The sequence below is a fragment of the Pleurodeles waltl genome, chromosome 1_1, assembly GCF_031143425.1.
Source record: "Pleurodeles waltl isolate 20211129_DDA chromosome 1_1, aPleWal1.hap1.20221129, whole genome shotgun sequence".
Lineage (NCBI taxonomy): Eukaryota > Metazoa > Chordata > Amphibia > Caudata > Salamandridae > Pleurodeles > Pleurodeles waltl.
This window is the reverse complement of record NC_090436.1, coordinates 877,361,503-877,379,889: the sequence shown is the minus strand read 5'-3', so window position 1 is coordinate 877,379,889 and position 18,387 is coordinate 877,361,503. Positions and strand designations below refer to the sequence as shown.

The following is an 18,387-nucleotide window of genomic DNA, read 5'->3' as shown; positions in this document are numbered from 1 at the left end:
AAGTATCTTCCTACCACATATGGAAAAGAGTGGCCGCCACTGGCAGCTTAGCCTGAAAGTATGTCACACACACAAGGCTTCTTGCTTCAGAAGCCCTTTACACACTGTGGCCTACCATAGTGGATCGTCCATAGGCAACAGCAGCAGCTGCGGCAGCCGCACTCATCTGGGGCGACATGTTATGCAGACTGGCGTAGGCTGCGCCGGGACTGGTCAGGTCTCCATTCATGCCTGCATGCGATACCATTCCAAAATGTGCACCGTATGGGCCCGGAACGGCCAGTGGTGTCCTCAGACCCGCAGCTGTGGTAACAAAGTGCAGAAAACACATTAGTCTTAGTTTCTATGGCCTTCTCTGCGCAGAATACCTCATGCTACATTTTTTTTGCAACAATTTATTCGGCTACATGCATAGTTTCCCTTGCACATCAGCTTAACATCAAAGTCCGATAACATCAACACTGCTGTAAATACAAACAAATGCATTTAAAAGGCTACCGGTGAAGGTGCTCTTGAAATAAACATACATTTAACCACCTACATAAGAGTCCAGGCACAAATAAGGCCTTGACTAAATGGTAGGTAACCGCAGCACAGGTGCACATTTTTGGCAGACTAAAGAAATTCTGTAGATTTCACATTAGCTAATGCATGTGACATATGTGCGACGCCAATTATGTCGACGGCGGGGCACATAACACTAGGTTCATGTGTTACAAAACCACCAGTGGCCTAGCTACAGAAGGACAGCACTCAGTTTTAAAAAATGCATGCCTGGGGGGGGGGGGTTCTAGAAAGGACCGGGCTGGTATAACTAAACCGCACTGCATTTTCTTCAGACAGATCAGCAAACATTAGTTAACTCTGACCAAGGCTAAGAGGTCAAAGGGATGCTTTAAGTAGTAATGAAAATAAGCAGAAATCTTACTGCCGTCTTTGTAGATGCAGGATTATTCGAAAATAAACTAAAGCCGAGTGTAAACAGTCTGGCGAAAGAAATTGGTGCAGCTGCCGAAAACTAAGTAAGAACATCTGCTTCTCATCGCCCCTCTTGAACGTGAAGGAGCGAGGCGGTGAATCCAGTTAATATTCATGGAGTGTTACATAAGAAAGCATGTACACGACATTAGCAGAGGCGCGGGAAGGCGGGTCGCGCGTACCGGCTTGGTTAACCAGGGGGTCCATGGAAGGCGGCTTTCCCAAGCTTGGGCGGTGGCCAGAACTTGCGCTCGAGCCGGGAGTTGGCGCGTCCCCGCGCGGCGTTGGTGTGCTGGATTTCAGGCCGGGTGTGCTGGCTTTCTCGTGCTGGTATCATTAAAGAAATAAAACGAGTATTATTTTTAATCCAGGCCATATTACACAATTTATCACAACAGCAGCTGCCCCGCTAGGCACCTACCACCTACTCCGTGAGCCAATTTTCATAAATCCACGCAATGTTGACAGCATTAACTCGTGAGCAAGAAAACGTTGACCTTTTCCACTCCTGCCAAAATGAAAACCCGAGCAAGGGCCGCAGAAAGTGATTATGTGTGTTTTCTGCTGCCAAAAGGCATGAAAAATCTTGGCTCGTGCTAAGGCCTTTACACCACATCAACATTTTTCAATTAATTCCTGCCCCGGGAATTCAAATGAGCAGGTAACTGCCGTGCGCAGGACTGAGGGTTCAAAGACTGGGTGGCAGAAGAACTTCTAAAGTCCGATTCAGCATGCATTATCGGGAGCTAAAGATTAAAGAGTTTCTGGAATGTACAACTCATTTACATTATCAACTGTTGGCTCTCAATACTTAGGTACTCTGCAAAACTTTGAGTGTGCTGGCGTTAGAGCGGATAGCTCCTGCTATTGGTACAGTTCATGACCCACTGTTAGGTGGACTACTTTTATTCATGCCCTGAGGGAAAATAGCGGCATGAAATCTTGTGGCTACCAACATATGTGCCAGTGAACGCTGTCAAACAGTCATGTTTCGATCGATTAGCTTTAAAACCACACACACGGCAAATTTTTTAAAAAAAAGAGTGAAGAGAGAAAAAGGTCAGAAAAAAATAAAAATGGAATACGGAGATCACACACCTCATACATTTCTGCACATCAGTCTGGGAAGGCGCACAGCAGTATCACATTTCAGTAAAATGAAAATCAGGGGAAAGCATGGAAGAGTTCCCCAGTAGATCCTTCAGTGGTTACCAGCAAACAATACAAAGACTGAGGATCACAACACGGCTTCTCTAAGGAACTGCACTCTGATTGCTTACCATGCTAATTTCTTTGGACTTCAGAGAAGCTGAACTTCCAGAGGAGGCGGTTGAGGCGGGACTGCTAGAGGCGTCCTTTTTCATCAAGCGGCTTTTATCAATGCCGTTTTCTCGTGGTGAGTGAGCAGGACTTGCTCGTGGAGATGAAGGGTCCTGATTAAACACATAATCAAGGCAGTTATAATCATAAAACGATTCCCATGTAAACATTTGTACTGTTTTGAAAATATGCATTGGCAGCACCCTTAATGGCATTCAATTTAAAGAAACTGGAGATCCCATGAGGCAGCTGCCTTGAGTGGGGTACATGTTTTATCCACTACACCGTACTACCTATGAAGACAGTGGGAAAATGGCTGCCAATTATTGCCAACGCTACACGGATGTAAGTCGACATCATTAGAGGCCATAGCTTCCAGCATCGGGGTGTAGAAGGGCATAGCTGCTGCTATGGTTCACACTTTGCCTCCTGGAATCCTCTCATCTCTATAAAATCAGTAAATTCCCTGCCCCATCTAGCTTCCTTTCCAAGCGTTAAAACACAAGAATATACATGCAGCCTTGACACTAACACCAAATTAACACAGATCAAAAGCAAACGTCACTCCCTTCACATGAAGCCGTCCCTCAAAGGCATTTTAAAGTAGCACAATGCAATCTTTGTCATTCTACAGAAACTCGTTAACCAGTTACAACAATTACAGTCAATACATCCTAAATTACGCACTTATACTTTAGAACAGAGGGATGGGGTAGAGGTCCACCAATTCAAACTTCAGAAGATATTACAAACCAAGAATTTTTGACATGTGCCTATAAAGCTTTGCACACAGATTAGATTAAATCTTCTGACACTGGTGGTACAAAAGGGGACTCTTAATAGTAGGGTATGGAATCCATGCCGGGGGTGGGTGAATTTCAACCGTGGACTTCAACCACCGTACAGTGTCCGTCCGAGTCCTTCTGGCTTCCAAGTACATTGAGATAAATCATCGTGCAGATGACCAGCAACTCTAGCCCCGCACTATGTTGGTCATCACAAGTATCTGCCTCGGTACAGAGAGACTGGATGTCTAAGGCTCATCTCAAACTCTACACAATGACAAAGGAATTTCCCCTCATTAAACCCGAAAGGAGCGACAAAAATTCAAGGATGTGTCATGAATGAATCTAGAGGTCTTTGCAACCAAGCTGTCAGTGCCAAGCCACTTGGTTTCCATATAGCCACCAACTGTAGCTTTAAAGTATACAATAACAATACCAAATTTGATGCGGATGTCCTGCTGTTTGATGCGGATATATTAGTGGGTTTCCCAAACAGACAGACTTCATCTTAGATTCACAAATGACAAGGCCATTATCACAGCGCTATGCACGGCCAGACAGGCCATCACAGCAATTTGAGTGAAAGAGCATGCACTGGAATACGTTGCTGGGCTCAACAAGCACTGAGAGCTGCTAAGTGCAGAAAAACTCTTGGTAGCTCTGGAAAAGCAGAAATATCACTGTGAGAAAACCTGGGACCGGTGCACAGATCAGCAGAATACACAGAGCTCACATGCCCCAGATACTTCAAAACTCTCCGCATTACACACCTATACCCAATAAAAAGATGCAGGCCATAAGATCCACAACAGAGGAAAGCAACCACTGCAGTTATGGAACAGCAAATTCTCCTTTCCCGGCGTACAAGTTCAGGTCCTCGTGCTCCTTGACAAAGACAATACTGCTGAAAGAAAGTACAGAAACTGTACTTATACCCCTAAAAAGTACCACCTTGCTGCAGCATGCCTAATCAAAAGCCAGCCAAAGTTGGAGATTACACCTGCGGTCAGGGATCTCCAGTGACTCATCCCTCAGCCTACATTACCTTCAAGAAATGGTGCACCGTTTGCAAAGTGCTCCACAGTACTAGGCACTTACAATAATTATCGGTGACCAAAATGGAAAAGGTTCATCAGAAAAGTTAGATGCCAATCAGTAGCAGGGATATTCGCCAGTTTTCTGCAATTGTGATGTTTTATTCCGGAGCAGTATCAATGTTGAATGGCCTCTGGCTTTACCACTATGGCTATGGTTCTGTACCGAGGCCAGCTGATCCCCCATCCTAAGATGTACACCTCTTCCAATCAGATGGGCTCATGTCTCGTATGATAAGAACTCCCACAACATGAAATGAACTGTCAATAGTGAGATAAATGAGAGCAAACTGGAAAATCTGTTAGCAGTACTACAAGTAAATTATGGTGCTTATACAAGTCTCCACAAGACGAGCAGCAGTCCAGAATATGCTAGGGCATGGGCCACTGGTTAGAAACTTAAAACTCGTTTTCACTGGTGGGCAAGAAAAAAAAAAAAAAAAGTTGTGCCAATACTGCGTGTGATTAAAACACATTTACTTTTTTTGTTAGCTATATTTTTCGATGAATTCCAGTCGAATCACTAGCGTACAGCAGAAAACAGTGAAGATCAAAGAGAAAACTTCAAGCAATAAAAATAAATAAAAAAACAGTCTTGCTGCTGACAGACTATAGTGCTAGTATGTACAAGGTGTGTGAAGAAGTGTCCATCTACGCCTATTAAGTTGGAGCCCTGGGGTCATTAGGATACAAAACTGGCAAACAACACCTAGACAATACACTGGAGATGTTTTAGAAACACCTGATATAAAAACATCCTCAAAAACATCTCAGCAGGCAGCTCCGGAAAGCTTCAAGAAACTATCGATTTGGAAACAGAAGTTGGGAGAAGTTACATGAGTCTGGCCATTTTTTTTCGAATAGCCTTTTTAGCAAAGCAACAGGCAGCATGGTACCTTAAGCATGTTAGAGCACAAGCTATCCCACATCTAATATATATAGCAAAAGTCTAACTAGTGCCAAACAGAGGAGGCTCCGACTAACGGGCTGTGCCAGTTTACAGCACTGGAGGCAAATTTCAGGGCGTGCAATGATCTGCTCATGTGCACAGCTTAAGGGTCTAGTTATTTCCTGTGAATAGTTTTCTGCAATGTATAAAACAGATAAAAAGTGTGGAAATGGAAGGGAAAATTAGGAACTAAGCAAATCTCTTAACATGCTCGTTTTGCAACATTATATTCTCTTCAGTTCTGAGCTACCTTTTTAGTTCGTTTCTTTTAATCTGTAGTAACAGCGTGGATTGACAATTCCCCCTCAACACCCAATACCTAGTACTTAACACTTCACATGCATGTTCTCCAAAATATATTGCATGTGTGGGATTTACTGCTTAAAACATAACAGTGTAAAGCAGGAAATGTTTAGAAAATCCAAAAGAAATGCTGTTAATTACCTCATTTGACACATCTACTACCAGGTTGTCATCACTTTTGTCCCCATCACTGTCCTAGAAAATATTTAAATTCAGTTAATGCACACAAGTCAACACAGATCAGAAACGTTTAAGAAAAAGTGCTTTTGATCACAAACTAAATATAGTCAAGCTGAAGCCACCTGCAAATAACTAGTTAGTCTGGCTCACAGCACCTTTATCATATACATCAAATTCTGAAAGAGTTTTGTCTCATCTTGGAAGTACACTACATCTCCACCACTGTGATAATATTAATGAGCACCATTCTCATCACCACATAGATAGTTATCCAAACACATGTGCCTTCAGCTTTCATCAACTGCTGAATACTAACCATCCTTCAAAAGTTACACTAAAAGCAATATGTGGATAACAATGAACAGTGCGCAGAGAAATTCTGGGCAGCTGGTGAAATATATTATGTCTTCATCATACTTGCTTTGAGGAAAGGAAAAACGACTCCAGTTTAAAAATAAAGATCTTGCTTTTCCCTGTACAGAACCCATTCATTAACAAGTCAGACGAATCAGCAATCAATTTATTGGTCCTGTACATGTGTGGACAAGTGTGCAAAGGAAACTCATCATCAAAGAATACATCAAGGGTTGTGTTGGATGGAAAACCCATGTCGTGATTGTTGCATCTGAGCTGCTTTGCAAAGTGTACGTGATGCTAACGGTAAAGGCAAAATATGCTGTTCAGCCCATCCAATCCTTCTAAACCATCTCACATATAAACTGCTAACACTGAGAAACTTAGGAATTTTCTTTTAAACGATGCAAAAGCACACTCCATTGGGAAAAGGCTCATATGCCAAGTCAAGAGGTGTGCTGCAAGATGGGTCAGAAAAGCCCTTTCAATAAGACCCAGTCTCTAACGCCCTGACATGTTGCTTTACTTTGGTCCTTTCAAATGACATTTGACATTTTAGGGCTAAAGAGCAAACATGCCACACACAAGTCAGCAACGCCTCTCGTTGTAACATCTCATCTCAAATTTTAAAGCCCACAAGCCAATTTCGCTATGAAAACCCTTTTAAAACGGTGTGAAGGCTTGGAGAAGATTCAGCTTGAGGAAGAGAAGAATGCGCCTAGACGTGAAATACTTGCTGGGCATTTTGGTCAAAAGTAAATGCTGGAGTACCTCTATGCAGTTCATTCGAATGATGCAGTGACTAAAAATTTATGCTGAGAACACATATATGTGAAACCTTTTTAACGAGTAAACATAACTTTTCTTTTAACTAAAAAATGAGTCCAAAAAGTCGCTACTGGTAGGACTGTTTAACTGGGCTCAAAATATATATATTTTTTTAATATAATAAGTGCTGAAATATTGTAATGCTGCACTAGTTTCTAAATGTCAGTACACACAGACCAGCTGTACTGGCACTAGGCCTGTCATTAACCACAAAATCCAGAAAACTATATTTATATCCAGAAAAAGGAAAATCTAACATTTGCAATTTGACTCTACAGCGAATGTGGCAAACAAATGTATGCCCTTGGACAAGAGATCGAGTTGAAATAGGCAGCTTTTTTCAGGTTGATAACTTGAGCACAAGAAAATCAGACAATTACCCTAAAGATAATAATGTATTTGAAGAAAGGGACCAATTTTATTTATTTTTTATTCCACGTGTGGTGCATAAAATTTTAAAATTTAGGCTGTTCTACATTGGAAACTATGACAGTGATGGATAGGAGAGCTAAGGGGAGAATTTTAGAAAACAGATCAGCGTGAGCCACAGCTATGCAATATACAGAGTCCTTTTTCATCACCAACTGACTGCACCACCTCTTTGGAGAGCCTCTAGTCCATAACCACTCAAAGAAAGGCAGAACAGCAATAACAGCCAACTGAAGGTGAAGAATGTAAAGGCAGAATGACCGTACTACATTAACAAGCAATGACACAGGGGTGGCGTTTAAATAGACATTAAAGAGCAGCAGATCAACAGCCACAAATAGCTCCTCAATGAGATGAAGTTCACACAGGGCAACACAGAAGAGAGAAACTAAAATGTCAAATGACATTGCCTGTCTGCCAGATATAGAATGCTGATTTGTATTAATCATCGTGATACTTAATTGCTGCGATGAAAAAGAATGAAGTGGCACTACTGCACACAGGCGTTAAAGCCATTCAAGTGTGGGAGAGGGCAATGACGCAATTACGTTTCTGTATTTTATATATCTGGCTAAATGCTGGTATTTATATTTTGCTGTTTATAAGACTGGGGATATTTACACATGTATGCTTTAGGTGAGCCTCAGAAAACAGTGAAAGGATGCAACAAATATTGTCAGCTACATCCAAATTATGGACCATTTTTGAGACAGCAAGGAAATGCCATTGAAACCCAACATATGGGTAGATACATGCATGTTTGCCAAAATTTACCCTCTAAAACAAATATAAAGGGAAAAGTGAATCTAATGGAACCCTCAGATCGTGTCGCAACCTCACTTCATTTTCTTACAAACAGCAAACCGGTCTCTTTATGGAAAGAGTTTGCACACTTCAGGGTCCAGGAAATTGCAAATCGACTCCACTGCGATATCATGAACACTGCGTGAACCCTACCACTCTATCTTTTCTGTCAATGGACCAAGTAGAACACCCATGGAAACTGGTGAGGTACTCGCTAACCCCTCCACTTGCTTCTCTTTACCCCCATGCCTTAGGCCTGCCTAACATCACCCCCCCAGAACATCTATCCCAATGTCTCCATTACGCATTCAAAATTCGGAAACTCACTTAGCAGAAATTAAAGGGATTAAATGAGTTTCCGAGGGCAGCATAAATCCTCTATATTATATGACAAGGCACTTCTGAGATTTATATTTTCGCATATTCGGATGCATCACAACAAAACGACGTTTCAGCAGTACACGATGAACTGCGGTGTCTCCCAAATAAGGACAGTTGCCCAAAACAGGAATACAATGTAAACATTGACTTACATAGTGGCTGGAATCTTTATCATCCATCTTGCGTTTCTTGAGGTCATTCGAGTATTCAGGCCCGTTCCGGCGTTTATCTAAGCCACGTAGGCTGTCGGGGACCAACAGGGAATTACTCTGCAGAAATAACACATCAACCGATCAAAAGGATTAATAAACGTTACCCTTGAGCGCACGTGAAAACCTAAAACTGGGTTGGCATTTCAGAAATGCGATACCCACGCAGCTCTGTGGCAACTTGACCCATCAGGCTAAGCCTGTGCAGAGGACCACGTGGTTTTTGAAAGGAAGAGGACTGTGAATAGATCTGTGAATCACAAAGTAACCCCTGTCATCAGTCAATGTCTATCCAGCTATTCTGTCGACTAATCTTTTGAGGAGGGGGCTTTGCTATTAGCTCATGAACATGCGTGGGTTAACTGAAAGGAATGTCTGCTTCAGAATGTCAAAAGTAAAAACAGTGATGATTCCCGCCCTATGCATTTCTACACAAAAGCAAAAAAAAAAAAAATAAGCAAAAAAAAAATAGAATATGAAAATGAAGTGGGGTTAACAAACATATCCCACAATTAGGCTCATGTTCTCTTTTCTTGGAGAAGGCTCTTAATTTTAACCCTCTAAGAAATGATAAAAACTGTTTTGTGCACCATAATCTTGTTTACTGGCTTCAAACGGGGCCTCTTTGAAAACGCTGTTTATTTAATCACAACCTCACCACTTGAGTCGACAAAGAGCTCCAGGCTGCGCACAATAAGCAATGGCTAATCTTTCCCACAAATTGCACAGGCAACTTAGCATTCAGATGCGCTCGGTACTAACTGTTGACCCGGAGAAAGCAAGAATTCGATAGTTGTGGGTCACATGACAACTTGACATGCACTGGATTCCCCGCTGGCTACACCATGAAAACATGTTACAATGAGTCCTTTTAAGTGCAGGATTAGCATATGCAAGGGGCAATTTGTTCAGTGATGTGTTAATGCCGGTAACAATGCTGAATGAGTTGTGTGAAAAACTCCTTTCAAAAAGCACAGATAGCCCAGGGTTTCAAAAGCCCTCTAAAACAAAAAGATGAAAGGCACGGTGCCAGCATACGTTTGCATTGCTTATGTACACTGTTTTTTTAACGTGCGATATCAAAGATAGCCCGGTCTTTGACACGATAGCTGACCAGCTGCGGGTGCATTTGCAGTGAATACACCTGATAGCTACGCCAGTGCTTTTTTGGCACAAAGTCCCTTGAAAGACGAATCCGTTAATGCACAGGAAACAATTATGTAGCCATTTGTCTTGCAGCTTTAACTGCTGAACCAGTGATCTGTTGTGCAAAGGTGGATTTCTAAAGAGCATTTTCACCATTTGAATGGTACCACTGTGCACCGGGAGTCTGTTCGCAAACATGGTCCTGAATTTGCAGTCGCTTGGAGTCTCTCGTACAGTAAGGAGTTTCTGATAAATATCATCGCTGTTATTATAACTATCTACAAGCACTTCACTACAGAAATATTGAGGAAAAGAAAAAAAAAAGAAAAAAAAAATGAAGAACATTGAGTTATAAAAAAATTAATAACCTTCAAGTTCTGCAGAACTTGAAAGTTTGTGTTTATACGACTTTAAATCTGAATATGTTATCTTCTTCATACTTATATACCCTTACTATGTAGTCTTTTATCTAAACATTTGTTTCTTTACTCCTACTGTAGGAAAAAAAAAAAAAAAAAAAAAAAAAAAAAAAAAACTTTAATTCTCTCCAATGCACTCTGTCTTTATCGTATACCTCTCAATCTATCCTATATTTTCACTCTGACTCATCTCAAACCTCATCCAGCTATGATCTCCACAATAACCCTTTCTAGACTCATCCCTTCCTTTCTCCCTCCTGGTTCACCCCAAATCTCATTTTACTACTATGATCTCCCAAACAACGTTTCTAAATTCTTTCGTCATGTATCATGTATATCTCCTTTGACTCATCCCAAACCCTACTTTTCTACTATGAACTCCCCAACCCCTTTCTAAACTCTTCCCTCCATCTCTCATTTACTTATCCCAAACCTCATCTTACTACTGTGGTTGCCCAATTAACACTTTAGATTGTTCCCTCTTCTATCCCGCCATTATTCTATTCAATCCATTAAGTGTCACATGTCCACCGCTCAAATTAACTCATATTTTCCTACACTAGTACTAACACTATACTCATAATTCCCTATACTAATCCACCACTAATCCTTTTGGATTTCAGAGCAGAAGGCTACTCACCAAAACCCTTGTAGATGTGTCATCAGGGGCAGAAAGAGCTATATAAATACAATTACAATCCCAATTTCTTATGATCATAATGGAAAGATAAAGAAAACTATGGCTTAGATAAAAACGCATGTGCTGCTTGTACTCCGCATCTATAATCACAAAAAACACTTTCAAACACGAAGATCCAATTGAGAAACAGTGAAAATTGTGATGCCAGCTTCAGGCATAGTTGAGGAGCGCCTAGGGGCAGGGCGCCCTGCTTCAGAGTGATGTTCTAATTTTACCTAGCAAATTGCCCTAAATATGTGGCCACCTCAGGCTGATTACCTTCATGTATTTTCATAAATAGTTTTGCTCTCATCCCTTTACCGCCTGACATCTTTGTAATGTTTATACAAAATATCATTTAAATATACAGAATTTTAAAAATCTTAACACAAATTATGTGGAAAAATGTTGACAAATATCGATGTTTTAAGGTAAGAAATATAGTTTAAGTTTCTGTATGTTTAAATAATATTTTAACTGTCTATTTTATTCTGTGTGTAATTGTTAATGTTTTTAAATATTGTTCGTAATTTTAGGTTATATTTTTAATTTGATTGCAAAACAGTAATTTATAGTGTTGTAGTGGGTTGTGAGTTTTGTAGGGCTACCAGGTGGGAAGTTAACTATCTATAATTTACATACATTTTAAAATTAATTATTCTATTAAGTATGTAAATTGTGTAAATATTTTAAGTTATATTTTAGGTGTGGGTTGTTTGGTTTGGAGAGGGTTAGGGTGGGAAGTTAATCAAATGATACATTAATTATTCATACTTTTTTAGCTAATGGTGAATTATGTAAATCTTGTAGTTATTTTTTGAATTTACATTTTAGGTGTGGGTTGTTGGATTTGTAGCGCATTGGGTGGAAATATTGAATAATTTATTTATGGTTAATTGTTAATTATGTAAATTGTGTATATATTATATATATTTTTTTAATTTAGATACAAGTTTAATATGAGACTGTACTGTGGGAATTTAATGAAATTATTGAACTTTTTTTTTTACATTTAAACAATTTACAATTATTTTAATTGTTTTCAAACTATATCTTAAAATGTATGTTTATAGTCTTATAACTGTGTACAATTAATACTTGTTTTAAAATAAGGTATGCGTTTGAAGTGAAGTACTTGCCCTACAGTTGCACAGACTGGAGTGGGGCTAGTTAATTTTACCCCTCCTGAATGCAACTCTTTCCCTACTGTTTCAGTGACTGGAGTGGGAATAGTAAAATTTCCCCTTCCAGGGTCCAACATTTTTCTTACTGTTGCACCAGCTGGAGTGGGAATAGTAATTTTTACTCTTCCCGAGTCCAACGCTTTCCCTACTGTTGCACCTACCAGAGTGTAAATAGTAAATTTTACTCCTCCTGAGTCTTACACTTTCCCTGCTGTTGCATGGAGTGCAGTGGGAATATTGAACAAGTTACTTACCTTCTGAACCAATTTATCTGGTAGATACATATTCTAGTTGCAGATTCCTTACCTTAGAATTTCCCCCAGGTGTCAGACTGGATCCAGAGATTTTTCTTCGAGCAGTGCCCTTGCGCATCGTAAGTGGTGTCAGTTGACTATGCATCGTGGTCACTGTGATGACGTCGTGATTGGTATATAGACTCCGCCTCAGCACGGTATTGCAAGTTTTTTATGACTTTCCACGCCAAAGCATAGAGCCACGAAGAACACTGAAAATGGTGCCCCAGAGCTCAGGCCCTAGATAGGGAATCCCTGTCCCTAGAAATCAGTTCGCAAGCAGGGAGGATGGGTGGGTCGACAAGTAATCTGCAACTAGAATATGTCTCTACCAGATAAATCATTACCGAAGGTAAGTAACTTGTTCATCTGATAGACTGCTAGTTGCAGATTTCTTATCTCAGAATAGATACCTAAGCACTGCTATCCTCGGTGATGGGCTGCAAACAAAGATTATGCGAGAAAATTCTGCAAGACTGAACTACCAAAGTAGCCAACCCTGCAGACCAGACTGTTCAGGCAGTAATGTTTAGTAAAGGCATGCAGGGATGCTCACGTTGCTGCCTGGCAGATATCCAGGACAAGAACTCCACGTGCCAGCGCTGTGGTAGCAGCAGTTGATCTGGTGGAATGAGCGCGCAAGCCCTCAGGGGGTTTCTTCGCCAAAGCGTAGCACATTTTGATGCAAAGTAGTACCCATCGTGAAATGGTACGCTTTTGCACCACCTTCCCCTTATTTGCACCCACATAACCAAAGAGATGATCGTCCACCTGGAAATCTTTAGTACGATTGAGGTAGAACACCAATGCTCTTTTTGGATCCAGGCGGTGCAGTCTCTCCTCTTCATGAGAAGGATGTGCGTAAAAAGTAGGCTATGTGATGGACTGGCCTATATGACAAGGTGAAACTGCTTTGAAAAGGAATGAGGCCCTAGTGCGTAACACCACTTTGTTGGGGTGCACAGACAAAAATGGGGACGTGGAGGAGAGCCTGAAGCTCACTCACTCTGCGAGCAGAGGTATTGGCAACAAGAAAAACAAGTTTGAAAGTAAGGAGCCATAAGGGCTAATTTTGCAACTGCTCAAAAGGAGCACATTTCAAGTAAGCAAGGACAATTTAGAGGTCCCACGAGACATGATAAATGGAGTGGGAGGAAACAAATGGGAGGGGCCCTTAAGGAATAGGGGACTTAAAAAGGGAAGGTTGATCAGGCAATCTAAGAAAGACTGAAATAGCCAATAAGTAACCTTTAGGGGTGCCCAAAGCAGAGCTCTGCTGGGCCAAATAAAGAATGATCAAAATAACCTCCAATAGAAGAGCAGAGAGGGGATCAACAGACTTGTTGGTACACCATGCCACAAATTTAGGTGAACGATCGGCGTATACCATTTTGGTGGAGGGACGCATGACTGCCAAGACAACATCTCAGACTTTCGGTGGAAGGTCAAAAGTGGTCAACTGCTGCCGCTCAATCTCCACGCATGGAGGCGAAGATTGGACAGGTTTGGGTGGAGAACCGTCCCCTTCAGCTGCAACAGAAGATCCTCCCAAAAGGGGGGCAGTCTGAGAGGAGGATCAGTGGCCATGTTCAGTATCTCTGAATACCATTCTCACTGTGCCCAGTCCAGAGCCACCAAGATTAGTTGGACCCGGTCTTTGATCTTAAGAATTTTAGACAGAAGTGGTATAGGTGTAAAGGAGGACAGAGTTCCACTCGAGACAAAAAGCGTAGCTGAGCGATGGCCACCTTGGAAACTCCAATGCGCAAAACTGCTGACATTGCACATACTCTACGGAGGGGAACAGATCTAACAAAGGCTCTCCCCATCGCTTAGAGACCTTCTGCCACCTCTGGATGAAGACGCCATTCGTGATCAGCTATGCATCGATGACTGAGTTAGTCTGCTCTGGTGTTCAGACAGCCCGCCAGATGCTTAACTACCAGGGAAATGCCCTGATGTGCCAGCCATGTCCAGAGGCGCAGAGACTCCTAACAAAGGTCCAGGACCCCACTCCACCCTGTTTGTTGCAGTACCACATGGTGGTAGTGTTGTCCGTGAAGACCCGCACCACTTTCCCTTTGGGAGAGGGATGGCATGTTTTCAATGCAAGCCCGATCACCCAGAGCTCCAAAGGATTGATGTGGAGTCCAGACTCTGCTGGAGATCAGAGACCTCTGATCTCTGCCTCTCCCATGTGGCCGCCCCATCCCAAGAGTGATGCATCGCTCACTAATAACAGATCTGGTTGGGGAAGGGAGAGAGATCTGCCACTGACCCAATCCTGATTCGAAAGCCACGACTGCAGGCCTTTGGCAGTCCCCTCCAAGATCTGGACTATGTCGGAGAGATTTCCCAGATGCTGCGCCCACTGGAACTTCAGGTCCCACTGCAGAGCCCGCATATGCCATCTGGCATGTGTCACTAGCAGGATGCAGAAGGCCATGAGGCCAGGCAGCCTCAGTCATTCTCGCCGAAACCCAGGATCGAGGCTGAAAGATCAGAATCATAGCCTGAATATCCTGGACTCACTTTCAGGAGGACAGGCCTGAAACTGAACTGTGTCCATACCAGCTCCGATTAAAGGGAGCATCTGATAGGAGTCAGGTGTGACTCTGGCACTTTTATAGTGAACGTCCAGCGTGTGCAAAAGGTTTGCCCTAGTCTGAAGGAGGGAGATGACTTTCTGGGGCGTGTCCACCTTCAACAGCCAGTCGGCGAGTTAGGGGAAGACTGAAACCCCCAACCTGCACAGATGAGCTGCAACACCCAAGGGACTCTGGTAAAGCCAAAGGGAAGCACAGTAAATTAAAAGTGCGCGTGACCTACCACAAATCGTAGGTAACATCTGTGGGTGGGCAAGACGGATATGGAAATAAGTGTCCGGCAAGTCCAACGCTACCATCCAGTCCAAGGCAGACAGGCCCTGTGCCAGGGTGAGCATTTTGAACTTTTTTTGAGGAGGAGATTGAGGACCCAAAGGTCTAGGATAGGACGCAAGACCTTGTTCTTTTTGGGCACCAGAAAGTAGCAGGAATAACAACCACAAACTACTTCTGGCGCAGGGACCCTCGCTATGGCTCCCTTGGCCAAGAGAGCCGCAACTTCCTCACGGAGAAGTGCCAGATGATCCTCCGTTAGTCAGCCATAGGGTGGAGGCATGGCCGGAGGGGCAGTCTTGAAGGGGAGGGAGTAGCCCCTTCTAGCGATCTGCAAAACCAACCCACCGGAGCAATGGATTCCCAGTGGGGCAGGTGATGTTGAACCTTGCCACCAACTGGTCTGGAGTGGGAGGGGGACAGACTAGGAAGGCTTGGAGATAGCAGCAGGGGCAAGGGTGGACTGGGTAGACCTCTGGTTTCCTGTCCCACGAGGCTGTGGGATTCCACTTCCCTTGCTATGCAGTGGCTGAACAGCATGGGTGGCACAGTGGCTGGAAAAGGGGCATGACAGGGAACCCCTTCTGTGGCCATGAAAGGGGTGACAGGCAGACTGTTTGGGATGAGGGGCAGTTGAAAGGCCAAAGGACCGAGCCATAGCCCGGGAGTCCTTGAACCTTACAAGCACAGAGTCCGCCTTGTCTCCAAAGAGTCGGGTGCCATCAAAGGGCACGTCCATAAGGGTCTGTTGGACATCTCCTGAGGAACCAGATGTCCTCAACAAGGCTTGGTGTCTTAAGGCCATCAACAAAACCGATTCACCCCGAGAGTCGGTCTTGTCCAGCCCACATCGAATAATGAACTTCTCTGCGTCTCTCCCATCGGCAACTGCTTGGTAGATGATAGCCAGGCCTCCTCTGGTATCTGCAGCAAGATGTGTGTGACTGTATCCCTCAAGGAGGGAGTATAATAGCCCAAAAGGCATGCAGTGTTCATTGACCGCAATGCCAGACTGGAGGGAGAAAACATCTTCCCAAGTTGGTCCAGTCTCTTATTCCCAATCCAGAGGTGCGGAAGAGAATGCGCTGGATGAAGAGGCTGCCTGGATTACAAGGTTCTCAGAATGGGCTGTTGGGACAGGAATTTAGGGTAGTTCGGGGTCGGCCAATGGCGGTGAGCAATCGTCCTGTTCACAGGAGCCCCTGTGCTGGGTCTGGACCAAGTACCCAGAAGGACATCAGTGAGGGTTTCATTGAAGGGCAGGAGGGGCTCAGATGTGGAAGCCCCTGGTAGAAGCATCCATCAGATTAGACCAGACCTCAACAATAGGCAGCTCGAGTCCAAGGACCTCAGCCGCCCTGCTGACCAACTCAGAATAAGTGGCTCCCTCTGCCACAGTAGGAGAAAGCATGCAAGCGTCTAGAGAAGTATCCAGACCACTGATGTCACTCTATTCCTGTGCACAGTCCATATTAGGGTCTTCCTGGTATTCATAAGGGTCCAGGGACCCCTCCAGTCCTTCCCCGTATTCATACCCATAAGAATAGGAAAGACCCCACCGAAGACAAGGGTGGCATCGGCCGATGCCGCTCCGACTTGAGTCACCGGGGATTAGGATCAGGTTGACGTTGATCGTGGGCACAACCGACATCGGTAGCGTCGACGGTCAAACTGGCACCAGGGAAAGTCTTTAAGTTAAGACCGGTGCGGAACCCAAAGGGCCCCCAGCTGAACCCTCAGGGCCTAAAGGTACTGAAGAGGGGTTGGAATTACCACAAATGAGACACATGGCCTCATAGAATTCTTTCAATTGGGCAGAGGTTGCTCCGGCTCCCGGAAAGTCAGAGGATGGAGGCCTAGAGCATTGACGCTCTTCCCACATCACATCAGCTGAGCAACAGGGTGAAGTGGAAGGATGCCTAGCCTTCTTCGATGACTTCTTACCTGAGCGACCCAAATGTGGAGGACAGCGAGTGGGGGAGACTCCATGAGCGGTTTTGAGACCTTCCTCTTGAGCGGGACCTGGAATGAGGCGGAATCACACGCCGGGCTACCAAAAGCTTGAGGGAGCACTCTCTCAAGGTCTTCGGGTGCATGGCCCAGCACTCAGAGCACGACTTTGGGTCATGGTCGTGCTCCAGGCACCACAAACAGATCCAGTGCAGATCAGAAATCATGCGGTGACCGGCCTCGCAACGCTTGAAACTGGTCTTCGAGGACATCCTCGACACACCGAAAACTTCACGCCCCCCAAATTTTTTTTTTAAAAAATAAAATGTTGAGGTTGGTCAAAAATTTACCTAGGGTAGCTCTACAGTTCAGCGCGTGGCGAGGCAAGAAAAGAACTGCCGTCTATATAGGACTTCCAATGTCATCACAGTGACCACGACGCCAACAACGCCCTCGGAGTCGACCGACGCCACCCAAGGGTACTGCTTGAAGAAAAATCTTCAGATCTAGTCTGACGCTTGGGGAAATTCTAAGGTAAGGAATCTCAACTAGAAGGCTCTATCAAATATATGTATTATTCTTAGACGTTTATAGTTTTGTTCATATTGTTTAAAATTATATTTGAGTATTTTGATTTTTTTTTTATTAGTAATGTTTGTAATACACAATATATTTGTCAAATGTATTTTTATATGGTTTACATTTTTATTTGTAATTGAATTAGTATTTTTTTTTTTTATTCCAGTGTTACGTTTTTTAATTTATTATCTATACTGTTATATTAAATTGTATAAAATATTAAAATATATGATTATTATTTTTAAAAGTTTTGCATTATATATGTGTAAACATACACAAGTGCATAGTTTAGGTAATATTTTTTTATGTTTAAATATATTTAATGTACCTTATATCACTTTTGCACAATATTATTTGTAATGTTTACTATATATATATATATACACATACATATATACACACACTTCAAAAATGTGTATTTTTCGATTTGTGTAAAAATAATTTTTCCAATATTTTTGTATTTTCAATTGTAAGTATAAGAAAAAAAAAATTATGCTCAGTATTTGAAACAATATTTCTGTATCACAATATTTAGGGTTTCGATATTTTGTCCGTCAACCCATCTTTGTCCCTCATACCCCAACAAGTCTCACAACATCTCATTTCCAATTTGACACAGTTGATCAGAATACGACAAATTTGCT

The 18,387-nt window shown here is 42.9% G+C and overlaps 1 protein-coding gene across 8 annotated transcripts in view; it reads right to left on the bottom strand.

Annotated features, from left to right (window-relative positions):
* TLE1 (TLE family member 1, transcriptional corepressor) overlaps positions 1–18,387 on the bottom strand; it is a 109,427-nt gene that overhangs the window by 21,107 nt on the left and 69,933 nt on the right. For all 8 annotated transcript variants that reach the window (XM_069230013.1, XM_069230033.1, XM_069230047.1 and 5 more), the window contains 5 exons: positions 8,558–8,674; positions 5,571–5,624; positions 2,259–2,411; positions 1,161–1,305; positions 116–303 (listed from right to left, as the gene is read on the bottom strand). In XM_069230013.1, the coding sequence (XP_069086114.1) occupies positions 116–303; positions 1,161–1,305; positions 2,259–2,411; positions 5,571–5,624; positions 8,558–8,674 (657 nt within the window). The remainder of the gene's footprint in view (positions 1–115; positions 304–1,160; positions 1,306–2,258; positions 2,412–5,570; positions 5,625–8,557; positions 8,675–18,387) is intronic.